Below are 26,977 nucleotides of genomic sequence, written 5' to 3'. Positions count from 1 at the left end.
TGTGTACCTGTGGGAGCCAAAAATTACTGTCCTCTCATTTACATGATCAGTTGGGACATTATCTTTTGAATAATCCAAGCTGTAGAGTAAGAAGTACTTCTGCAAAGGGCTTAAATGAAGCTACTGTCAAATTAGTCACCAAGCATCAATTTAGCCCCGAGAAAAGCTCCAGATTAAGACTCCTTTTGTAAGGAGATTTGTTTGGTTGGGTCTTCTTATGTAATGATGATATGCTAATCTAATGTAATCTACTAAAGCCTATACAGTTCTTGTATTTAAACTATAGGCTAGACAGCAGGACCTTTCATGGAATAAGAGCACTAGCATGGCCACACCATAGACATGAGAGCTTGCCTTAGGGTTTTCAAAGGAGAAACCATTTAAAACATAAGTAGAAATAAGGCCATAAACTGGCAAATTTAGCTCTGTTCTCCCATAGAAATAAAACTAGTGTGCTATGGCAGGCTTAATGCTTTTAAGTGTACAGCCAGTTCTCTACAGAGCTATGAGGGCTTTGTGTATAGCAGCAGGAGGAGCTGTTGAATGTGAAGCCTGACCAAGTCACGAGACAACATGGTCGTGATTCGTAGACCTACAGGCTGTCCTCTTCATTGAGAGGAGATCACTGCTGCAGAAGATAGCACCCATGGGATGTTTCTGTCAGTGGAGAGGTAGGATTCCTACCTGCAGACATCTTATGCTAGTTTTGCTTCCTGTTGTGTCAAGTTTTCAAGAATTCTGTAACCAAGTAATCATCTGGCTGGTAGTTTTAGAATCAGGTTTTAATATCCCAACTTCATTGTCTGCTTGTTTTTACATATGACTTTAGAAACATGTCAAGTGTTATATCAGAGCAGATTAGTGGTTTAGCACTATTTCTGACAATGATCAATGCTTTGTGGACACTAAAAACTGCCCAGGATGAGCTTATTGTCCTAAAGCATGAAGTCTCAGAGCACTGAGAACACTTAATCCAAACTACTAGCATTGCAGGTGTTTTTCTTACGCTCCTAGGATATATCTCTAAGTCTTTTTTTTTAAATTATATTAAGCTCTTTGCCTTCGTCATATTCCAAGCAGAAAACTAACCAAGTCAATTAGAGTGTACTTTCTATGTTTCTTCTTTTGTCTGATGAAATTGACCAAACAAAAAGTTCCAGTTTTTTTTCATTCAGGGGCTTATGGATATATGACCCAAATGACTGATAAAACTTTTCTGTAGTAAATGTGTTATGTAACATTGCTAAGTTGTAGCTTGGAGGTTTTGGGGGTTTTTGTTGTTGTTTTTTGTTTGTTTGTATGGGTTTTGTTTTTGTTGTTGTTTTGTTTTTATTGCTCTTTTTCCCAGAAAGAATGAGTTCAGTTTTCACATACCTTTCTTGAGGTGTAACTAATCCCCTGGTTTTAACAATTATTGCTCTTTTCCAGAGTTTTTTGCTTTTCATTACTTATGAAATGTGCTGAACAAAACTAAATGCAAGTTACACAAGGATTATGAAATAACATATTATTCTGTTTTCTCTGCAGCTTAACATTAATATCTCCTGAATGGTGATAGAGGCAGATCAAAAGGCAGGAGTCTGCACTTATTTTGAAGTTGTTCCTCCAGGAGGTAACAAATATTTTAAAATCCATTTGTGGCTGAGTTGTCTTCAACAGTTCTTTGCAGTGTGTTTCTCCATACTTCACTTTTAAATTTAATCTGTTATTATGCTGCTCAGTTACTTTTGTGCTAAATCCTCTAGATACTCTCCTGTACTCTTCTTGTGTCCTAATAAATGCATTAATCATCTCTGTTTTAAGAACCAAAAGTCTGATTGTTTACGAGATGTGTAAAGGTGGAATAGAAAGTGAGTATCCTCTCCTAATGGAAAGTAATCTCTCTGACTCCCTGTCACATCATTTTCCTTATATACTCTTGGTAGCCACTGACCTTTGTACTCTGAATACTTTCACAGAAAATAGTGCACTGCTGTGGCACTGTGTCCTGACTGGCCTCCTAAAGATCTCACACATGAAGAAAGTAATCAGGGATTTACATTTCTGCCATGATTCTTTGCTAGTATCTCTTCCTGTAAAGGAAAGTCTAGTGGATAATGACTAGCTGGAAGTATGGGTCTGTTTGAGCCCTATATTCAATGTATGATCCTAGCAGTCTCCTGAACTCTGGTATTTGCTTGAAGGGAGAGGGGAATATATCTCATCTCTTAATGGGACAGCCTGCAAGACTGCAATGAAAAAACTCTCAGTGAAAAATACAATGGCATTTTGCTCCCTCTTCAGGTCCTGTGTGGGAAACAACTGAATAATCCCTCATTTAATTAAGCAGTTAAAAAACCGTAATGAGTGCTCATGTGCTGTTTCTGCTTCTCTAAGCCCACTTGGCTGCAGCTTCTTAAGTTATTCATTGAACCAATATTAACTATGTTCCTGAATTCTGGGTAGTGGCAATATTAATCTGTCAGCACACAGAAAATAGCAATTTGAGCTTATTATTTGCATTCTTTTTGCAAAGCCAGTTGCTAATCCATGAGAGAGCTTTCCACTAAAGTTTCCTTTGCTGCTTTCTTATTTTCAAAAAGCTTTGAAAAAAATTATTAAGATGCTTAAATATTGCATTTGGGGACTTTTTTGTTTGGTTGATTTTTGTTCACACTTTTCAGGAATCCTAAACAGCTCAGTAAGCACAGCACAGCAGCAGAGCTGTTCTGTCCCTATCTCTTGCGCCTAACTATTTTTATAGCCACCAAGTTAATGCCCGCTATTAATCCTTAGCTACTATATTGACCACTTGCAGCCATCTAGGGATAACTCCTAATAACAGATTACATGTTTTCTGTAGCTTACCTGCTTCATTCTAAAGCTCCTCCAAAGCCCTGCAGGGAATGCTAATTCTTCCTCTACCAGTCTTCGCTGCAGTTTAAATACAGTCTCTATGGCTTTTGCTGTTCTCTTAAATATTCCTGTCTTAGTGAGTAAAAAAGGAGAGAGAAGAGTCTGAAATACAAGCCACAATAGGTCTGACATGGGAATGTAGTCTTGGGGAGGCCACGGTCAGCCTTAGAGCATGGAGGGTTTGGGAATGTGCTGTGCACGGACAAAGAAACTCCACAGCTCACAAGCATTGTGTTTGTCCCTGTGTGTGCATGGTAGTGCTGACATTACTGGCATTTGACTCCCTGCAGAGTAGCAGAGGGTCCTTTTGACCTGGAAGCTTGGTGCTTGTGAGGGCCTCCGAAGGGCCTTACTGGGTCACTAACTATAATCCCCAGCTGTTGCTGGCAACCATGTCATAGCTCCTTTCGTAAACTAGTTGGGTCCATTCTAAAGCAGCCTGTTTTCTGATCCTCTCCTCATCTATTTGAAGAGCTAATCCTGAACCTCCCTGCTGTGACCATTAGAAATCATCTTGTGATTCCCAGCCTAAGTCTATTCCCAGTCAGACTGTAACGCTCATTTATGAATCTGTCTGGCCTTTAATGAACCAGCTGTTTCCCTAACTAGTGTTTATCCCACTAATGTGTTTCTCAAGAAGTCATGTTTTCACAGCCTGTAGACCAAAACAAGCTCTTCTAGTCTTCTCAGATAGGCTGCACGTGTCGTGCGCTACCCTAGCTGGTCTTCTCTTTACTGTTTGAATTTATTGTGGTTCTCTAGGAAAGGACAGACAGTTTGTATTGAGGTGCTTTTTATTTGTTACTGTATTTTTAAAGGACCAAGGAATGTGTCAGTTAAAGAAATAAAAAGCATTGAAACCATGGAATTTGTGTCTCTTTCCCTCAGTAATATTATCTCTGAGGTCTTTTGTCTCTCCTGTTACAAAATCATGAAAAAGTTTTTGTGCTGCTGTTTTAGAGAAGGAATGCTGCAGCTCCAGCAGTGCTGTCTGGCGATGAGGAACCTTACAGGTGGGGATCCATTCAGGCAGTGCTGTCTCTCTTGGCCCATCCTCTGGTCTCCATGCAGACTGACATGCTTCTTGATGCCAAAGCTTGTGCAGCAAAATTCTACTTTCCTCACTCTTTGCATCCAATGGTAAGCTTGGCTTATTTAGATTAACTGGGTTTTCCCATACTGTACGTTGATCCAAATGCCTGGGCTTGAAGTCTTCATAGGAAAGAGAACATGCAGATTTTAGAAGGGATTCAAGTTCAGGTCTTTCTGAAAGCTGTCGCCTGCATAATGCTTCTGTTTGCAATGTGTCAGTGATTTTCTGAAGTTTGTTTATTCGTGGCCGTGTATCCAGATAATGAACTTTCTGGTAGCATGTCTGGGACAGAGTGGCCTACTCTTGGCTCACATCCCATTTCTGGTCTGTGCTTTTTCTTGCTTTACACTGTTGACCTAGACCGGCTTTTTTTTTTTTTTAATTTTACTCATGATTGTGTCTGAGTAGCTGGCTACAACAGTAGGAACTCTGCATAAGGTTGGAGGCATATGAACACTGGAGGAGTGCTGTTCTTGCAGAATTGATTCATGGGGACGTCAACCTTGAAGTAAACGTGCAGTGCGCCCTTCAAGAGGTCTTACTTGTGACAGACTAGGCAGAAATGTTTCTTTCTGTATGGAGGAAGAAGCAGGATTTATACTGTCATCTAAGTCTCTTATTTCATCAGGGACTACTTATGTTAGCGGACCATTGTTTGACACTAGTGAAATGGCTTAGGAGTCTCCCAGGCAAAGCAGCCCAGACATTCATTACTGCCTTGCCACCTAGGGAGCTTAGAGTCGGTCTTTATGCTTTGGAAAAGAAAATACTTTGCTCCACCCCAATGCATAAGATAGAAATTAGTATAGATGTCTTGTGCTCTCTTCTCCTTTTTTCTGTAAGTACCTGTCTTCCATTTGTGGTCTCATAAGCAATATGATAGTCCAAACGGTGACTTGCATTAGTGTGTTTTTAAATTCTTTTAGGAGCTGTGGCAGGTGGGACTGAGGATGTTCACTGGCCTGTGGCTTTTCAGCTCTCTCAACCACAGTTTGACCCACTGCATAAATACTGTTACCCTGTATTAATCATTTGTACTGTTGAGACTTCCGATACTGGTGCAGAGTCAAAGACGCATTGTATAGGAACTCTTCAAACACAAAGTACATTTGAGTCCTAAGTAGTTCCAAAGTTGTACTTTCAAAGTTCCAAAGAATGGACTTCAGCAGTTACTGTGCTAAACAATCTGAGTGCTTGATGTTTAACATATGTATGTTTTAAGTGGAATAATGTTGTTCAGATAAATTGGCATGGCCCAGGGTAGGCCTCTGCCAATCACACTTTGGAAGCCAGAGGGCAATAAAACTGCTCAGTTTTAAATTAACGTAAGTTGCTAGTTTGGATTTTCATTTCCAGAGACCAGCTGTTGAAACTGTTCTTTAAAGCATTCATCATCATAAAGTGAAACATTTGTTTCTTCATCACACTGGAGAAAAAACTAGACAGCTTTTCCATTTCAGATACAGGGGTTCAATTATCAGAAACTTGTAAATGCCATTTCAAGAGGGATTTCCTTACTTGGATTTGTTTTTTTAATCCAATAGACAAAAGCAGGACAATTTGGGGACTTTTTATCCAGGGCCATTTTTGGACTGTAAGAACATGACAGCATCTTATTTAGTTGCCCTGCTTCTTGTATGTCTGTGCAATTTGAACCTGGAAGTACTGTAAAACCAATAGTGCTCTGGAAGGGTGAGCAGGAATCCATTCCCTCTGTTCTACCTGCAGAATTTCTTAGTCAGTTAGAATAAATCAGATGTGTGTATGTGCTCTGCATGACAATGTGCAGGTGTCACTGAATGGCTTAAGCCATTACAGATAATGATGCATTAGCAAAAAGTAGCTCAACTTGATTTGCTATGCTTATATACCATGTTATGCTTCGTTTGCATGAGTAGCATGTAATACAAATAGTATTTTTTCACTTTTATACAGGCTACACAAAATATAAAAATTGTTAAAGACAATAAACATGGAGCTTTCCAGTATAGTTTTATACATTCTTTAGAGTAAATCTTTGCATTAAAATAGAATCTGATAATGTTGCTGATGCACCCTTAAGGAAGAAAGGCAAATCACTCACGTAAATCGAGGAGGATGAATCACAGAAATTCTGCCAAACTTAAACCGGTATAGTTAGTAAGGAGGCAACAGTCTGCAATGGTACTAGGTCACTTATCAAATAAAGCAATGCGCAATAAAGACAGTAAGTTGATGAGTTCAACGGAGTTGTCCTGATTAACACTAGCTGAACATCTAGCCAATGTTGCAGTCTCTGCAGTGCTGCACCATTCAGGTGAGACCTGCCACCTCATTTTATGGAGGCTGTTACTCATATTTCTCAAGGCAAAAGGTCGTTTGAATTACTGTCATGTGTTGGTGTCAACTTTAAATGATAAGATTAAAAAACCCCCAAGGAATCACAATAGCTTTCCCCTCTGTAAATCCTGAACAAGTCATTAGTCCGTTACAGAAATTCTGTCAACCAGCTGTGTCAGGACTGATTTAGTATACTGAACTTTTGTCTCTGTTTTAGAGTGACCCTTGCCCTGCCCTTAAGTATTATCAAAGAGAAGGCTTAATTCTGCTAGCTGAATCTGGTAATACTCTTGCCAGTATTGCTTGTGGTGGAAACATGAGATTCTTAGTAAAAGCAGTACTTACTAGTTCCACATCTTCACCTAGTTGTCCAGTTAATCTGCCAACTGCTTTCATGTAATAGTTATCCAGGATAAGGGGATTCATAGGGCCTCTTCCTTAATGGAGACATATTTTATTGTCACACATTTTTATTGGTTAGGAAAATCAGAATTAATGCAGTCCCCCTGAAAAACCTCTGATAATTTACAGTTTGTGTGGCCTTTTTTACTGAATGACAAAAAATGAATTTGAGAAATCTGGGGGCTAACACTCTGTGGTCTTTCATTGCTATCCCAAGTACATTAATTTAATAAAAAATGCTTACCTGTGAAGTCCCGACTGTACGTTGTGATCCCCAGAGCCCTTTCAGTGTTTCGTAGCATATTGGTTGTTCTTGGAGAGAGGTTATGTTCCAGCTCTTTAAAAGTGGGGTTGGGGGCCACTATCTTTGGTGGATTTGGATAGTATATTTGACCCTTTTCTTCAGCAAACTTAGGAAGCTGAAGGATAAAAAGAAATAGGTGAGGTATATACCAAATATATGTGCTGGATGGAGAAGACTATTTTAAGGTTTGAAATAACACGTGTCATGTCCCCCTCCCCTCCCTGCAATTATCTGTTTAGTAAATGCTAATGAAAGTAAAAATGTGGTGGAATAATGTCTTCAGTACAGTATTACTACTCAAGTGGAAGATTTAACAGGTACATAATTCAGCTGAATGCAATTCAACTACCTTGGAATCAAATTCTCCATGGTAGCCACACCTAGACAGAACATTACATGCTATATAAGCTTTCCTTTGTAGTTACAATTACAGACTGCCTTAAAATGGACTGCTGCTTAGTTTTTCCCTTGCCACATCCATAAGACTGTGTGTCTACAAAGACTACATTTCTTTGTTCACCGCTATTTTTTCCTATGCTATTCATGACTTCTATCTGTCATCAAACTTCAGGCTACATTCCTTTGGGAATAAAACTAGTGTTTAGCCAAGCTGAAGATCATTCATGAACGAATTCACTCTTCTGTTTTATGGACCAGCCCAGTCTACATCACTATACAGGGGAAGGCAAGATTGGAGTCAAAGACCATCCACAAAGAGGATGTATATTTTGAAGACATGGAAATAGAGACACCAGCCTGTCAGTATATTGGCAGGACTTGCAGAGAAGTAGGGAGGAGCAAAGATCTACTGCTGCCCAAACCCATTTTTTTGAAGGGCTGAAGAGCATAATCTGGGCTTCTGAATGAAGTCCTGTCTCCCCTAAACATATGGTCAACAGCTGTTATTGCTGCTTCTTGTTCTTATCTCCAGAGCTACTTGGCTAGGTCCTATGAGAGCTAGTTAGTGCTTAAAGGACTTCATTCACAGGACAGCCTGCTAGCTACTGATCTTGTTTATATATTGCTGAGGTGGCTGAAAACTGTCTCTAAAGCTTTTTACTCTTTGTATGCGTGATACCTAATTCATGGCCTGCAAGTGTTTGGAACAGTATAGGAGCTCTCTTTGTAAAAATGTCTCCCATGAAAGAGATGCAGAGAAGTTTAATTAAAAAAAGGCATTTTGCTCTTTTGTGTATCAGCTACCTACTTGGAAGTATGTGTGCTGTCCTGGCCAGTGCAGAGCCGCCTTCTGGGAGGCAGAGGGAATGCTGACAGCTTCATGCCTATATGGATTACCTATAGGGGAAATATTTAACATGTTCTAATGGAACAACATTGATAGAATGGCAGATGGATCTGCATTTTAAGATGTAGATGTATGCTCACTCTAAAGGCATCTGTGCTTGTGGAAGAGGTTCTTTCTGTGAGCTGCTGCTAATGTCTCTTCTACCTTGGGAGACTGACCTCATGGATCTGCAGACAGAACTTATCTTCACTCTTTTGGTACAAAATCAGCAGGGTTAGATCAGATCACCCATTTAATCCGTGTAAGTTAACCCAGCTGTCTTTTTGGAAGCACTCAATGTGATTATCTGCACCACCAGATCTACAAGGCTAGTTGTCTCAGGCAAGGAGGTGGTGACAAGCAGCTGAGGGCTGGATCTTATACCAGATAAAACTTCCTCTGTAGAAGGCCGTTTGCTGATGGCCCATTGCAGGAGCCCTGGATTGTTTCGTATACCAATAGGGAAGATTCTTACTGGATTTTCTGTGCATGATTTTTACAAACAGCAGCAACAAATAATAAAACTTGATGAATTGTGAAGCTGGCCCTGTACTCATAACATCACCATCAGAGGAATAACTGAGTGCTACTAGATGTCTTATAAAAATGAAACTGCAGTGCATGCTTGGAAGAGCATAATTTCCAACCCTGTTTCTATCACTGCTTTTTCTCTCCAGTCTTTCTGCCTCAGTTTCCCTGTTTACCTCAAAACGATGCTGTTAGCATTCGCTACATAATAGCTACTCTGAGTTTTGTAAAGGGGAAATGTAGAAAAGGCAAAAAGCTTTTAAATACAACCTTCCAGTGGTAAAAGTTATCTGAGTGTGGTCTGCATTATCTATACTTAAGCAGAGATTTCTGCTTCGGTTACTGAGAACTGGAGTGTCCTGATGTCAGAGGAAGTCAAACCGTATGGAAGGAACAGCAAATGAAGTTAAAGTGTTTTCTAAGTGCCAGTGGTAGCTGTCCCCTTAGCTAGTAATTCTGAACCTGCTAAGCTTTGCTGGAAATAGGTCTTGGCCCCTGATGATCCTCCTGTTGTGCAAAAATAGGCTTTGTAAGCCCACCTCCACGCATGATTAGTGTTTCTTAAATTGACCAATGGTCAGTAAAAATTGACTAAAACTCACTATTCCTAGCATTACATGTTCTGTGGAAAGATTTTTGGGTTTGGATGGAATGGCTCATGTACCCAATTATATACATAACTGTACAGCACTATGCCAATGACTGGGAATGGCAGCTAATTAATGCAAATTGACCTCCTACTTAACATTATCAGCTTTTACTCTGCTGAAAAGCTTCTTGTCCATGCCAGCGTACGCTTTTTCTGTTTCACACAGTTATTTCAAAACTCTTCCTGGCCAGCACTGCCATGACACACAGAGGTGCTGGCTTTCTCCTGTCCCATATACCCCATAACCCTGTGTGGTCAGCAGCTGCCAAGGACTCCTTATCAGTTCATGCAGGAGATCTTTAAAGTCTTCCAAAATGAAGTACTTGTCAAAATCCCAATGTAGTAGAATGCCTCCAGGGAAAAGCAGAACAAGATCAAAAATTTTCTGCCCTTTTCCTCCAATATATTATGTAAAACACTCACAGGGTAAAATGCTGATGGGATTAAAAACAGTGGTGTTCTGTAAATAATGACTGTCTAGGGCTTCATCTCAGTCTTCGTAAGGGATAAGAAGAGTTGCTTTTTCTCCCTGGGCCTTGTTCTACCATCTGTGTAGTGATAAAATATTTTAAATCATTCCACTCTCATTTCAGGGGTTACCTCTGTTGTCCTCAGCAAAGGTATGGCAGGCATTACTTTGGCTCCAAAATTGCTCGTTTTTGATCCTACTTGATGCATTTTTTTCCTTTCTCTTCCAGTCTATTGGACTGCGAAGAATTATTTGTCTGAAAGATGATACCAGATAGTAATCATACTAAGTGATTTTGTGAGGATTAGCAGCTATGTTAATAGCTCTGTTAGCTTCTGAGGCTACAAGGTGTTCATGTGAGTCAGATTTATTCATCATTCTCAGTGCTGAGGTATCCTCCATGGAGACTGCAACTATCAGTGCATAGAGCTCTGATTTAAGCCAAGTTACCTAGCTTGACCACTGATATATTCAGATTCTGGCTCTGTGTGCTTCAGTAGGAAAGTGTCATGACTTCAGTAGTGCTTCTAAGTAAGTTTCAAGAATAAATAGTAAACCAACAGAATGCTGTCTTACCTCTGGTCTTCCTCAGAACAACCATATCAAAAGCCTTGGTAGGGATATTGGGATGGAAAGGTTGATGACTGCTTGCATCAATCCCAGTGTCTCAATCCTCAGGTGATTTGAAGTTTGGAAACATGGCGTACCTAGAGATGTGTGTCTGGTAGGGATGAGAGGTGGGAAATGGCAGGCATAGGGGTCTTGGGTTGGTTTGGGTTCACAGGAAGAAGGACAGAAAGAAAGAAAATTTCCGTATTTCACAGAGTTTTAGCATTAAATATAACACTTCGCAAGAACTGGGAGAGAGGTGAGAATCAGAAAGGCAATATCTTAGTTCTTTAAATCCCCTCTTGCTTGCACCTTGCAAAGAATTCACAATGATGATTCCCTTGCAGCTTTTGTACATAATCAGTCATACCAATTCACGTTTACTTTTATGTGGCTTGATGGAAGGAAAATGTGGACATCTGATTCTTGGACAGCTCCAGTTAATAGTAACTGAGTTTGTGCATGTGAAGTCAAAATTTGCCTCTAAGAGGATGTTTATTTCTGTGATGAGGGAGGATAAACCTAAACTGGAGAGTTTTACGGGATACTGAGAACCAGGATTTCATGGAGTGCCCATGTTCCTGTGCCTGTTCTTTTCAGCTTTCAATTTTTCATGATAGAATAATTAAAAAACTTATTAAAATCAGGGGAATCCTGAAATCTTCCAAGGAAAATGAAAGCAGCAACTTATTCCAGTAAGAGACACTAACACCCTGTTTGCATTCTTCTAAAGTTTACCACAGCTACATACAGCAGCTTACTGAGAGCAAATGTCTTTTCCCCAATTGCTGTATAAACCAAAGTCACAACCTTATACAGGACTCAAATTCATTCCATTCCTGAGGCTGTGCATCATGACATAACAAGATGTCTCACCAAGCTGGCCTTTTCTGTGGCTTCTCTCTCATATATCTGCTTTATACATACTTTAGATCCCTTAGCTGTCCTTGGTAGGTGCTCCCAAACACTGTAATTCACATTAGGTAAAGAGGCCACAAACAACACAACTGAGAAAACCCAATTAGCCCATAGGTAAGTCAGCAAGATCAGTATTTTTTAGGAGAGTGGGCGTGCTAGGCGAACACTGCTAACCTGCTAAACCTGTCATTACGGGCTTCATTCGAGAGAGAGTTTTTTGCCTGGTAACTTTGCTGCTGCTTATTGCCAAGGAACCTGCACTGTGCAATTATGGCTGTAAGAGGAACAACTTGCCTTTTTATTTCATTAAGGAAAGCTAAGATATATAGGTGAAGTGTACTTACTTAGCCAAACTGTCTGGTGGTTTCCGAAGCCTGTATTAGAGAAGAATAATAATAAATAAGTTACCTGAAGTGATCCATGTTCATTTGCACCTCCCATATTTTATCTGAATCAGTGCAATCATATACGTTAGGGACAAATCAATGTGTAAGCAGTGCAGACAATATTATTACTGATACCACTCATTCCATGAGGAATGTTTTGTGTTGCCAGGTGCCAAAGACTGAAAAGGCACAGGGAACAAGTAATGTGCTGAAGGTCTTTTAAAAAGGAACGAGGGCAAAATCTATCCTCTTACACATTTGTGTAATAATCTCTACATTAATCAACAATGGTATGTGCTGCTAGTAAAAATAAATCCTTTTATCAGTAATGCAAAACAGAAAATATATCCTGTTTATACTTGCAGAGAAAATATTTATTCATTCCATGCTGATAAATGATTTATATTTTACCAGGGAGATTTATTTTATGCTTCAAATAAATTTTAAAAAAGCAATCAAAAGAAAACACTAACTTTAAGGGGCAAGAATTTCATCACTGAGGCTACCTAAGAGTCTTTTGGCAACTATACCAAGTCAGAAAAATGTCTAAGATTCAAAAATTAATTAATTTATTTAATGGTTCTTTATGGTATAATGAAAAAAATGCCTGAAAGACAATATTATTGGACTAATCTAAGTGGTTTACCTGGAGCTCCTCCAAAATCTCATGTATTTCATGAGGAAGGCTTAATTACCAGGTCTTGCTTGAAAGAGTTTTTACCATATATAGGTAGGAGGGGTTGTCTGATGATAGTCTTCTTTTAAGCTTTATTATTTGTACAGTGAGTTTGTGGGAACTGTACAAAGTTTCTTGATTCTACAAACCATATACCAAAACTTTCATATTGCTAAATATTCTTTTTTTTCTCAGTGAGGATAGGGATGTCCCAGATTCATTCCCAAACAGGAGATGATGATAACTTCTCAGGGCTCCTCTCCTTGCTCAGTTTGAGGACAGAGCCTTGTGGGATATTGATGGGCCCCATGCAGGCTCCATCATTTCATCCTTAGCAATTCCTCTGGGAACTCTCTTCCTCCCACAGCTGATGATTACTCAATAGCGTGGTTAATGACATAGCTGTGGCATGGGAACTGCACCCAAGCTCTGTTCAAGTCACCTGTGACTCAAGAGCTGCAGTTTGGCCACTCCATCATTGAATTAGTCTCCATAAAAATAGGTGTTGCACAGTTACGAAGAGGAAATATGTCCCCTTAACTCAAAGAATTTAAATACAGTCCTGTGCTTATTTTTTTCCACACTGGCATGGGTATTTTGAAGATAAACTTCAAGTAGCAGTTCAATTTTGTTCACACATTCTGATACAACATGCAGAAGTCATGCATTTTATTGTGAAATCTGCCGTGATGCCACGGGACTCTGTGCCATCAACCTGAGGTGTGATTTCTCACAAGTAACCGTGAGATATCATGCCTCATGCCTCAACTGAGCTGAACAAAAGATCTACTTTTAATGTGTGATGCTAGAAAGGTATCAGGACTTAATCAAAGTATTGGATTCTGACAACCATTTGTATATTGTTACATTTATAATGACCTGGGACTCTGATTCAAACTCTGTGTCTGTCTTGAAAATGGAAAGCTTTTCCAGAAACAGTCATACTTAGAGAACAGCAATATTTAAAAGTTTATTCCCCAGACACTTCTAACTGATTTTCCATTTCTACAGTTAGAACTGGTGCTGTATGTCTACTGGTGCTGTAGACATGAAATCAAGTGCTTCATAGTGTTTATTTTCTTCATTGCATTCATTGGACATATTCCTGATACAAATATGCTAAAATAAGGACAATCAGTCTGCTTTGTGCTCTGGCAGGGCATCTTTGGTATCTTAGGTATCTTTGTAGAGCACTTTTCATTATAATGTCTAAACTTAAGGCAGCAATAAAATAAGGATGAACAGCATTTTCAAGACTCTACCAAGATTTAGAGAAGCTTTGTGAGCTCAGGTTGTAACAGCCAGCAAAGCTTTACATTTTCAAAGGTGGACAGTTGTTTAGAGTGTTCCTTAGATTTTTACAATTCAAACTGGGTAATCAAGCCTGCAGCCACCCAGAATGGATGGCAGTATAGAAAGGTAGAGCTCTGGCTGGAAAGGAAGAAAGGAATAGCAGCTTTTCCAAATTTGTCACCGAGATACTTTCACTGGAGTTCTAGTAGACTTTTGCTGGAATCTGCCACTATTACAGAGTAAACAGTTGCTAAGTCTTATGTTATCTGTCCCTTTATGTTCAGTCCGCAGAGGATATGGAGTCCATCAGTCTCTTGAAAAGAAGTCAGACTCAAGCTGGAGGGATTTACACTCCCTGTTGGAAAGCCCCAGAACGAATCCAGGGAGTGATCCAGATGAACACCATCCCATTTCTTTAGCAATGAGTGCACTGTGGGCACCCACCGAACGCTTTTTGATAAGATACGCTAAACCACATTTCACATGAGAGGGAGTATCCTTATGGAAACACTGGCTTTGCCTGCAGTAGTTCTGTGGCTCCCCTCCTGATGCAGTGCTGAGCACTGGGTGCAGGGACACACTTGTTCAGTTATGGTAATAAAGACACATTGGAACCTATGTGACCTTCATGAGAAGCTCCCACTTCCCACTATTTTTCTATTGTCCGACACATGGTAGGAGCCTCTGAAGAGCTGTTTCTTCTCTCAGGTGTGGTGTTGGCCTGAGAGTGATGCAGTGTGGGAAGCCTCATGACCTTCAGCTTCTTTTCTAGATCAGGCCAGAGAACTTTTTGCTGCTCTTTCCTCTTAATTTCCCACATACTCAGTAAATTATTAAGAGAATAAGATGTATCACTCTTCCCAGTTTTAACAGGAAGGAAGTTATGACTGGAGAATAGAACATTTCACATGTGTAAATTTGCTGTCTCTGCAGCCCTTTATTCTTTCAAAGGGAGGCAATCACTTACGTAGCCTAACCTTAAAACCTGCTTGGTCGGGGAGCTGCAGGTCAGGGAACCACCAGGGGTCAGGGAGCTGGGGGACAGCCAGAGGACTGGAAGTGCTGTGTGGCGTGCAAAACAGTGAAAGCAGATTAAAACCCACATGAAGAAAAAAAGCCACTTTTCATTCATTCTGTGCTGTTATTGAACCCACTGAAGACCTCAATGGTGTGACTTGTCTTTGGAAGGACAGCTGCAAATGCTGTAGCCTGATGTACAATGTGTTTATATAACTAGGGTTCTTGGCAATGACTGAAGGGTGTTTTTCAAGGCCTTTCAGGATTTTTCTGTCTTGTTTGATGTGAACGTGAGGACTCATTACACCTTTAGATGGGAGGAGGCAACTCCTTTTCTCTAGTACATTTGTCTGGGAGGACATATGTGTGTGGCCCACTGCTAATGCACTTACAAAGCACATCTCCACAAACCCAGTGATTCATTCTAGTGCAAAACTGCACAAGGATGTGTAGTGTGCGTACTTAAGGCAAAGGCATAGTTGTCCAATGAAAGTGTACAGAGTTATTGCAAATGCCTGGTAATTCATTTCCCACAAAAGACAGTAATGGTTCAAAGGAGACCTCACAGGCTATAAGGTAAATAAATTGAGTGGTAATAGCTCCCAGGTAGGCCTGCAGAGCACCATTCGGAGCGTATTTTTCAGGAAAGGTTCCATGTGGTTGTCACTGCTTAATAGTCCCTGACAGCAGGAAGAGTATTTGCTCTGAAAGACCTTGGACTATGAATGTGGAATATATATTTTTTTGGTGTGTTTCACTTTTTGTTTTAAAGGATATATTCTCTCCTTCAATTTAAAAGTCTTTCAAAGACCAAGAAAATACAATGTTATAGGAAAAGATAACACTCAAACTAGGACAAAGCATAGACCATAAAATATTTTTCGAGACCCAGCATGTTTCAGGTTAAGATTTAAGTTCAAAATAATGGAGAAAGTATATCAATGTGCTGTTGATCAAATATTCAGAGTCCAATGTTGTGTACTTTTCAGTACATGTGGGGGCAGGGTTTGATCTACTCCTGTGTAAAACTGCTTTCCTCCTTGTACAGCTAGCACAAGGGTATAGAGTCACAGCAGTCCCTGGTTGCTTCCTCTTAAGGAAGCAAATCCCCAGAAAGATGCCAAGATCTCTTCCTCAGCCTGTGTACATGGATGATCCATTCTGGTGGGCAACTGGCACGAGGAACACTCTTGCTATGAAGTGAATGGGTCCCAGAGCATCCTTAACCAAGAAGCATTTGAGGTTGGTTAGCCTAGGAATTACTGAAAACACAACATGTATCCTACCCCATGCAAAACACAGTTTTAAAATTTACTCCACAGTCTGCCTGTGTTTCTGCTGTTTCAGGGATACCAATATAAATGTCACATAACAGGACACTTGACTAGTGAGTCACAGTGGGCCAAATTGTTCCCCAGCATCATTCCACTGCAGTCAATTGAGTTTTCCTGGAGATGGATTAGGTATAAACAGAACCACCTGGCTTGACCGTGCAGCATGAGAGTATCCACTTTGCATGGATGTTGGTTTTAAAACAACTTAAAAAGTGCTCGTTATCTTACAAAAGGGCATGGGCCAGTTCTTGTCACTTAGTGCTTTGGAAACTTATAGGAAGAAACTTGCAGGGAAACTTGCTACTTCCTTATAGACTGTAATCAAATTCTGTAGAAGTAGCACAAGCCAATGCCTCTAATATGTATTGCTGGTCAAAGGCCATAAGCTGTCTCAGTAAAAAGGAGTTTTGGCTTTTACATTGTTGTAGGTAACCACACTCTCTTCTGCTTGTGCTGCATGCTGTAATACGGTAATAAAGGGAGAGGCCTGCAAAAAGCAGTGGATTACAAAGAGCAGGGTTGCAGGTTTCCTTGTGTAGCTTCTGTGGCTTGTTTACAATCAATTTCCCTGCTTTTCTAGAGTGTCTGTGTTTACACAAAATGGGGAGCAGGTACCTCACATGCAGTGAGGCTAAAGGGAGGGTGGAGGGATCAAACAATGCACTTCACAGCCCTGTAAAGATAACTGAGAAATCATTGCAAAGTTATTCTCAGGTTTCTAAAATGCTCTAGTTATCAATGCTAATGTGAGAGGTGTAACTTGTTCATTTTCTGCTTTTGAAGAATTTGCATTTACACTTTAAATTACCTTAATCTAAAATCTCAGTAGTTTGAGGAAATTTAAGTGTTTTGCTGTTGCCATCAAGTGGCAAAATGTTGGATTGCACAACTCCAGCAGCATCCAAATTCACTTAGTCTGATGTCTCTTGAACAGCAGCAGAGAGAAAAATAATCCTTGCCAAGCATCCTCCGAAAATACATATATATGTATACTCATATACCAGAAAAATGGACTGAAATACACATGGTGTCATCGTTACTTCAGTTACTTCAGTTTAATCTAGATTCTAACTAGTGGAAAGGCTAATGTTTTTGAGTGTTAGAAGTTGATAAATATGGACAACCTGTAAAGCAAACTCAGAGACCCTTGTTGAAGATATACTAAACTGAAAGGGTACAATGCCGTATTCTGAATTTCCATCTGTTTGCTCTCCTTTGTTACTAGATAATACCTTTTTACAGAACACAGCCCTTAGATTTCCTATCATATCTGCACTTCATATCATATATGAAGTATTAATATTATAACATAATATCACCAGAATGGAATGAATATTCAGTTTGCTCTTATATTCACTAAATTCACAATCTGGTTAAAGCACAGTTTAAACTTACAGTTCATCATTCATACACATATCACTTTTTTTCAGCTGGGTGACATCACAGTACTGCTCAGTGGAAAGACCTCTGTGCAAAGAGAAAGCATAAATGTAGACAGCTTATATAAAAATCCAAATTGATTGATATGTTTTTGTCTTGGTTTCTCAGATAAGCCTTAATATCAAAACTTGCAGATGCTACTAGTGTGGAAATCTATCCTCAGTTTCAAAATCTAAGTCCTGCAGGGCTGGATTTTGAGAGGTGCTGACCACCCATGCCTGAATCCAGAGTTCCTGAGAACACTGAGCATTTGCCTCTCTGAAGGCCCGGCCTTTACAACCCCTGACCATGCACCCCTAACACTCAGTAGGAGCTGTGGGAATGCCTTGAATGGGTGCAGGTTCCATCTTTTGATCCAATAAGGAGTTTTTAGATCCGCCCCTCTATATTATGGGTATCACTTTCAGTCAAAGGGCTCCCAGCATCCAGCCAAACTGCATGGTCCTTTTCACTGAAAAGAATGATGTGAAGATACCACCACACCTGTCTTTGAGTTTAAACAATGGAAAACAAATCAGTTGTTAGTATGAGACATCAGGTAAAAAAAACCCAACGACAACAGAAGAGAGAGCAAATAAGTAGGAGTGCCAAAATGAAGGAAATGCTGTTGGAAAAATCATCCATAACCAGTAAGATTTGCCTGGTATTAGAAATAGCCGTATAGTTCTGACCTGGCCTAATTAGGCTTCTCATACTTCCCCTGCTGAAATTTGTGCCAGTGCTGTCAGAGTCACAGCCATCAAAATACTTAATTTGCATCTTCCCACTTCATCTTTCTACTCTCTAATTGTTTGCAGTAGAGTAAGTTCCTGAATAATTTCTAGCCTGTATCCCTGGTAGGTTTCACTGAGATCAGCGAAGGTGGTGCCATCAAGGATACTGTAGCTCTGCTACTTACCTGGAAGCTAATCTATGCAATACAGAAACTTTGTGTGGAGGAAAGGCTACGCTATTTTACCACTACAGTAGCACTGTCAGGATTGTGACATCTGGCTATGCTCTGAACGGCACTTCTGCAGTATCACCTTAGTGTGAGCGTTGCCCAAGACAAACAACAAATAGATGTAATGAACATGGGTTTATAAAGTAGCTTGCAAACATCTTTTTCCTTTCTGACTGCTAAATTGGTTTTCTGAGGTGGGGAATGTAGTTGCTGTGACTCATCTACCTTCTCATGAGGAGTCACCTTGTGACTCCTACCCATGTACTATGCCTGTGTTGGCCAAAACCTTTGCTTGCTTGCAATGTGAGGGTAGGAATGTAAAGACAGCTACACAGACTATATGCCACCTAAGCATTTTCCACCTTGTGGAAAAGGGAAGTCTTGTTTCTGGACCTCTTTTTCTCTTTAGAGTGGAATTCACTTGTATGGATCAGGAGCTCTCCTCTAGTGTGCCTGGACAACAAATAATCCAAGGGATTGCATATTCAGAAAAGAAAAACAAAAGAGCAATGAAAATTCTTGTTTCAAGCTCATTATACATTCTTGCACCGATCCTATCACTGTGGGATCACAGCACGTTGTCATGCTCCTGGGATGGAAGTCCCGTCAGCATCATTTAACAAAAGCAAGTGCTGGATTCTCCACCTGGGATGGGGTAATTCTGGTTACACATACAAACTGGGGGACAAGAGGCTGGGGAATAGCCCTGTGGAAAGAGATCTGGGGGTTTGGGTTGATGGCAAGTTGAATATGAGTCAACACTGTGCCCTGGCAGGCGAAAGGGCCAACTGTGTCCTGGGGTGCATCCAGCACAGCATAGCTAGCTGGTCAAGGGAGGTGATTGTTGCACTCTACACTGCACTGGTGTGGCCCCACCTTGAGTACAGGGTGCAAATTTGGGCACCTCAATGTAAGAAGGACATGAAACTATTAGAGTGTGTCCAGAGGAGGGCAACCAAGATAGTGAAAGATCTCAAGGGCAAGACTTAGGAGTGGCTGAGGTCACTTGGTTTGTTCAGCTTGGAGAAGAGAAGGCTGAGGGGTGACCACATCGCAGTCTACAACTTCCTCAAGAGAGGCAGTGGAGGGGGAGGTGCTGATCTCTCTCTGGTGACCAGCCATAGGTAGTGGAATGAAACTGCATAAGGGGGAGTTCAGGTTGGACGTTAGGAAAAGGTTCTTCACTGAGAGGATGGTTGGTCACTGGAACAGGGAAGTGGTCACAGCACCAAGCCTGTCAGAGTTCAAGGAGCGTCTGGACAACCCTCTTAGTCATCTTGTTTGGTTTTTGGTAGTCCTGCGAGGAGCAGGGAGTTGGGCGTGATAATCCTTATGGCTCCTGTCCAGCTTGAGATATGCTCTGATTCTATGATCATTTTACAGAGAAGCTAGTTCATGATAATGCAGAGCAGAGCAAGAACAGGACGGCATCTTTCCAGTCTTTGAGTCATGTTTTAACCCTTGGACAGCCATGCAGATGTTTAGTCTGCATCTTCCATTCCTGTTCTCAAGGGAAGCCTGCAGGGCTGAAGGCTATCCTTGAACTTCTCCAAGTCAGCCCAAAGCAGCAGCATGTTCTGCCTTCAAAGCTTTCCTGTAAGTCAGTAAGGTTGATTTGAAACCTACCCGAGTGTCTCAACAAAAGAGTTGGCATCATCGTTTGCCTGCCTGCCTGCCTGCCTATCTATCTATCTATCTATCTATCAGCTAGTGAGTCTTTTCTTTTGACTAATGCCATCATGATGAACAAGAAGTTTTGGGAGCTGGTTTCAGTGGAAGTGGCACCAATACCAATATGTTCTAAAGAAGAAATTGATTGTGGTAAGAGGCTAGGAGAAGGAGCCCTGACTCAGAAAGCATATCACAGAGCTCTTCCCCTCAGCTGTTGTCTAGACAGATCTCTTCTTTTACAACAGCTTTCTGAAAAAGTTGAGCACTGACTTTTCGTATTTATGCCTATGGGATTTGTGGATGCTGAGCATGAGTGTGGTTAGGCCAGTAGTAATGTTTGTAAGGTCAGGAAGGGTGTGTGGGAAAACAGCCAACAGTAAATAATTATCAAATGATGGGCAAAAAATAACTTTGATTATTTGGAACTTTAAGTGTTTTGGTGAAACACTGTGCAGAGATTCGTGGGTACCAATATATTCGCACATTATTATTTAAGGCAATGTGAAAAGGGTAGAAGCAACGCTACAGGCTTGGGAAGGAGTGGCTGGAGAGCTGCCCAGCAGAAAAGGACCTGGGGGTGCTGGTTGACAGCCGGCTGAATATGAGCCGCCAGTGTGCCCGGGTGGCCAAGAAGGCCAACAGCATCCTGGCCTGTATCAGAAATAATGTGCCCAGCAGGAGTAGTGAAGTGATTGTGCCGCTGTACTCAGCACTGGCGGGGCCGCACATCAAATACTGTGTTTCTTTTGGCCCCTCACTATGAGGAGGACGTTGAGGTGCTGGAGCATGTCCAAAGAAGGGCAACAAAGCTGGTGAAGGGTCTGGAGAGCAACAACTGAGGGAACTGGGGTTGTTCAGTCCGGAGCAGAGGAGGCTGAGGAGAGACCTTATTGCTCTCTATAACTACCTGAAAGTGGGTTGTGGCAAGGTGAGTGTTGGTCTCTTCTCCCAAGTAACTAGTGATAGGACGAGAGGAAATGGCCTCAAGTTACACCAGGGGAAGTTTAGATTGGATATTAGGAAAAATTTCTTTACGGAGAGAGTGGTCAAGCATTGGAACAGGCTGCCCAGGGAGGTGGTGGAGTCACCGTCAGTGGAAGTGTTCAAAAAACGTGTGGACGTGGCACTTCAGGACATGGTTTAGTGGGCATTGTGGTGTTGGGTTGATAGTTGGACTTGATGATCTTAAAGGTCTTTTCCAATCTTAATGATTCTGTGATTCTGTGATTAAATTGCCCATTTCTGGAATGCAGATATTTGCATGCCTCAGTCTACATTGCTCTCCAGCCTGTTAGCTGTCTTTTGCTATTTTTGTTAAAAACCCAATGCTTAAACATTTTGACTGCAACAATTATTTGTCTAGCCTACCTTGGCCAAGGGTCTACACCACTACCATAATGTTGATATCCTTTAACAAATGTGCATGGAGACTTGTCCTTTGCCTTGTGGTCTTCCGGCAATACAGGTAGTGCAATTCTTCCATGCTCCCTTTCTGCTCCCCAGGGAAGCTTGCAGGAGTGAAAGGATTCCCTGAACTCTTTATATCTGAAGGGAAAAAAACCCCAAAATGTATATTAACAGCACAACAGTGATGGTTACTTGAAATCTTTTAAACAATCACAACTTGGCTTTATTTACTTGGCTCTGAGTTACTCAGTCTTATTCTGGGTAATGCTATTATGGTGAACTGGCACTAAGAGAAGTAAGTACAATGGTGTTGGCAATTGTTCAATGAAGGTTGAATCAAGTCTATTATGTTTTGATCAGTGAGAGAAAGAAAGAAGCTGATAGATACGTGTAGCATGTACATCTCACAGCATAATCGAGTCTCAGCTGCCAGCATGTAGATACCTGCACTGTCCCTTCAGTACTACGTAAGTGGCATATGGACAGACAGCAAATATATGCAATGGCACAGATGGAAGCTTTAGCATCTAATTCTCACTAATTTCAGATTTGTTATTTGTGTCTTTGAAAATCTCCCCTCTCCATCTCTAGAGAGGTGAGAAATGTTACTGTTTCGTAGCTGTAATTCACACTGAATGCAAGCTATGTCAGGCACTTCACATGGATGTGCTAGTGGCTGTGGATATTGAGTATATTTTCATACATTTGTGTCATCTCAAATCAAGCAGTTCAATGTGGTTAGATGCATGTTCATTTCACATAGTTTTGTTTTACAGTGTTGTGAAGATGGACACCAAACTCACTGAAAATTTAAAGCTTCCTTTTCTTTTGGGTTGCAGCAGTTTTCCAGTCAGGAGCACACATGCACAGCCAACCGTCCTCTTATTAAGGAGATAAGGAGCAGGGAGTTAGACTCAATGATCCTTATGGGTCCCTTCTGACTTGAGATATTCTATGATTCCGTGATTCTATAAGAGCCAGATTGAGTGATTTAAATTTGACTTAGTTGTCCAGGATTTTCTGAAAACCTTATCAAGGAAGTAATGAACTGTTGTGGTACATGATGGGGATGGTCACCCTCACGATGTTTTACTGGTGTGCTTTCTTCATTCATAGGAAACCAGAGAGAGTGATGTTTAGGTGAATAGGTTAGGAACCAGAAGACACATCTGTGTTTGTGTCAGCCCTTCCATCGCTGAGTGGCCCAGATTCTTGCTTTAGCTAGACCTCATCTGTACTACCATCTTTTTCTGATATTGGGTGTTTCTTTACTGATGCGTGAAGCAGCTGGACATGGCTGCAGACCAGTAGGCGTGCCTTTGTTGACTGCAGTGTAGCCACTGCACTGCTATCACAGCACAGGCCATGGTTAATCACGCAGATATTCCAACTCGCTCCCAATTACTTTGGATTTCTCTGCCCTGTGCTCCAAAGTATGGTGTTGCTCTAGGTTTCTGGATGTTTGATTCCTAATGGAGTGAAGAGTATCAGCTAAAGAAATCCTTTTTTTAAGCAGAGATGTTATTAATTTTTGCTAGTGTTAATCATTACTTTGGAGATGGAGGGAGAGGGTGTTTTTATTAAGCTAACTGGGAAAAAGTGCCACTCTGCAGGTACTAGCTAGGTTCAGGCTCATGGTGTTTTTCAGGTGTAAGGTTCCCCTAGTTCTGGCCTCATCTTACACTGATTCAAAGGTAGAATAACATCCCTGAGCCCACATCTCCTAAAATGTGAGGGGAAATAGGCTTGTTACTATGTGGCTATGAGCATTTCAATGAGCATTACAATCTTTGACCTTTGTTATGAGTATAGGCTTTTAAGAAACAATGTTGGGGTTTTTTTAAGAAAATGTTTCTAAGAAAATGTTTTTAAGAAAAAAACTTCTCAGAGTACATTTAGATTCAGACTGTGGCAGAATTCTATCTAAACAGATCTTAGGGAAATCTATGGGAGACATCATGATCTACAAGACACAGGCAGTGCTGCTGTGTTGTGTTTTGTTCTCTCTGGTTTCTTGGCAGCACAGTGCCTCCTATCATGTAGCTCCTTCCATGTGGTTCAGCACCACTCTGCTGCCACCTGACGCTGTTCCTTTATCCATTTTGCCAGGGTGCAAAGGGTAATATGTTTGTATTATATGATGAACCAAAATAAGAACCTAATGTGTCGTAGATGATCAGAAAGCTTTTCTGGTTTTAAGTTTCTGAAGGAATTCAAGCATCCATTTCCTAAGTTCTCTCTAAAGCCTTGTTTCCTCTTTCTGAAAATAGGCAGGCAGACGCCAAGTTACCTGCATGGCTGTGGTGTTTGTATTCATTAAGCCAGCTCTCACTGGAAACACTAATAAATCATTCCTGTTGACTGCTATCTATAAGTTACTAAGTTGCAGAACAACCACTTTATCTTAGACAGAAAAGAGAAGCGTTGCACAAAAAGGTCTGATCATCCATTCAGCCCAAACAAGACTTTGTTAAGCTGAAAATGTTTCCAAGTCTCCATTTCACAAAGAAACATTTATAGCTGATATTGATCCAGTGATATTGAAGATCTCAAGGACACAGAAAAAAATGTCTCTACCCAGAAAATATCAAATGAGGGGTAGGGTGAACAAAGTTTTAAAGAGTGTATCATTAACAATCTTTAATAGTCTTAGCAATGTGGTCAATTATTTAATAGAGACTACTACCATTTCTAACTTCCACAACTGTAGATTTATTCTGGATTCTGACAGACAACTTCCAGCTTTCTGGCTCTTTTGTTCTGACAAAAAAAAGAAAAAAAGCTAACATTCTGGAATCAGAACATTAGTTCGGTTGTGCCTCCTTTCTTTTTAGAAAGTTACATTTTTCCCTTCAAATTTATTTTGTTGTGGGGACCTCAAACCAGAGTGTATGAATACAGTGTCTTAGATTGTGAGCTTGTGAAGGGCTCCAGTAACTGATTTGATCAATGCATGAAGCTTACACACCTGAGGGGGTGTGTTGCCAACATCTTCCAGGAAGTCTGTGGAAAGAGAGTTCTTAGTGGGATAGGATTAGGACCTGCCTCTGTATGAGTTCACATAGGGTGCATTCACTGTGGCATTTTAGTTTGGATCAGGAGGGCACTTTTGACATGAATCTCCCAATGATCTCTATTTTGCAGTGCTTTGGTCTTGGAGTACATGGGTTACTTCTGGATGAAATTAACTGGAGGATGTGCTCCAGGAGTGCACCAGGAGGGCACCGCAGCCACAAATGGACCATCAGTCCCTGGAATCACACTACAGGTAATACAAAGTAAACAGCACCTGAAATACTTTTTTTCTGGACCTCAGATCCTCAGCACCAACTACATCTTCTCCTGTAGTCCACAATACTTGCCAATGTAGACATAGTCACTGAGCAACATTACTGATTTCGAATTCAGTGAATTTTTGGGGAGGTGGGAATGACTGAACTTTTTTTTAATTAACTCTTGCCCAATAAACATATAACTAACTATATACATAATCTTAGTATATCAATGCTGAATCTGACTGTCTGATCATAAGATAAAAACCTTAGGGTACCTTCTTTGTGTATATATATAACCTAGCATTATACAAATACACATACATGTACACAAATACATCATACACGTATGATATTGTAAAACATGCAGCCACCTTCTTTTAAGGTATAAATTGGTGAGTTCATGTGAGTGTGTATTTACATGAGCAGAAAATGTAGCTTACTGCTTGTATTACAATACATATTTTCATGTTCACAGAGAAAAGAAATGTTACGACCTGGCCATGCTTATTTCTTGTTTGTGTTTCAGAGTTGGGTCTACCATAGTTGTCATCTGAAAGATGCTTTACTGGTGTGTTCAGATCCTGACATCGCACCCCATTCTGATCTTAATTTTTCCTTTTGCTGAGTATCCTGTGTAGCCAACATGAATCTTTCCAGTACATTCACTAAAATAAGGATCGGGCCTATAATTGAGTAAACTTTCAAGTCTGTCAATAGTTAAAACAGTTCAGATGATGGAAATTCACCCAAATTCCTGTAATGGAAGGAATACAATAAAAACTTGCCCCAGGGAAGATACGTAAGTGAGAGGCATCAAGACACAGTTTGACAGTTGTGATAATCCAATAATATCAAAATCCTCTGACTGGAATTTGGATGTTAGATATGAGACATTACAAATAATGGAAGAAGTTAGCAATAGTACAAAACCAGGCTGTCAGTAAGATGGAAACGAAGAATTGATTATGCTAACAAAAGAGATAAAATCTCACATGAAAGAACACTGGAGGACTTGAGGCTAACTCTGGAATCTGTTATGCATGTAAAAAATAGAAATTTATTTAAGAAAAAATTATCATGAGTACTGAGCAGCATGGAAGTTCAGCTTTCCAAAGCTTTAAAAACTACCAGAATTCTGCCATGTTCTGTCCCCTAGCTAACAGTTGGGCCTGTAAAGATAGTAGATTCCTGATTACACACTGATGACTACAAAAGCAAAATGCAGGCTTCCTGTAATTTTATATTTTAATTTTAAAGTTTATCTCAGCAATTTTAGGTCAACCTGTAATCTGGGAAAAAAAAGGTTCAAAACAGGAGTCTATCAAAGAATAACATGATAAATGCTGGTAATTGGTTTGTGAAATATGCTCATTATTTCCAAATTAGAAATACAATATACATATTGTTTTTATTCTTTATGAAAGTTATTTCTGGAGATTTTGAGCCCTAAAGCCACAGTATAATGTATTTTAGCAGTCCTCTTTTCAGGTGTAATCAACATATTTCCCAGGGAACTGACAGACTACTGCACAAAGTAGAAAACGTTTTGTTTCATTAAAAAAAAAGAAAAAAAATGTGTCCTGCCAGAAAAACATAAGCATTAGAAATTACTTTTGGTAACAGCAAATACATATCAAATACTTTTAATGGAATCATTTACCTTTACGAGTTCTGTTCTTACCTGTCTTGTGAGACAGTTGGACGGGAAGGAATTTGAAGTGGAGTTAGTACCTCATTGGACTCAAAGGTTCTTGATAGGATTTCAGTTCCCTCAATTTCTCTATAGTAGTGGGGCAGGTCATGCAGCAGCATCATGTTTTGTATTTGAGCTTCTAGGGGAAGATACAGGCATAAAATACGAAATATCAAAGGTTTTGTTAGTAAGGAGGAAACATAGATGAGTTCTGCCTAATTCTGGCAAGCGTCAACAGGAAACAATGATTGCTGTTACTACTGCTACTGGTTGTTTGTACCAGGTTACAAAATAAAACAATAAAAAGAGGCAGATTAAATATGCGTGATACTGTTGCTTTGTATTACTGTATTACTTCTGATGAACAGAAG

At 40.3% G+C, this 26,977-nt stretch overlaps 2 protein-coding genes across 2 annotated transcripts; both read right to left on the bottom strand.

Annotated features, from left to right (window-relative positions):
- Positions 1-3,727: 3,727 nt before the first annotated feature.
- On the bottom strand, positions 3,728-4,276 carry LOC309402633 (sperm-associated microtubule inner protein 4-like; the record flags this gene model as incomplete). Its single annotated transcript, XM_081996494.1, has 1 exon — positions 3,728-4,276. A coding segment is annotated over one exon (549 nt), but the record flags the coding sequence as incomplete, so codon positions are not given.
- Positions 4,145-26,728, bottom strand: LOC309403004 (sperm-associated microtubule inner protein 4-like; the record flags this gene model as incomplete). The annotated part of the gene is given in 10 exon segments (XM_081996984.1): positions 4,145-4,560; positions 6,653-6,744; positions 6,954-7,128; positions 8,221-8,309; positions 10,521-10,611; positions 10,615-10,705; positions 11,816-11,845; positions 17,573-17,644; positions 21,600-21,776; positions 26,595-26,728. Coding segments are annotated over 10 exon segments (1,026 nt in total). The 3' UTR covers positions 4,145-4,485.
- Positions 26,729-26,977: the final 249 nt, after the last annotated feature.

The sequence above is a fragment of the Phaethon aethereus genome (genome assembly GCF_964289735.1).
Source record: "Phaethon aethereus genome assembly, chromosome: 2".
Lineage (NCBI taxonomy): Eukaryota > Metazoa > Chordata > Aves > Phaethontiformes > Phaethontidae > Phaethon > Phaethon aethereus.
This window is presented reverse-complemented; position numbering and strand designations above follow the sequence as displayed.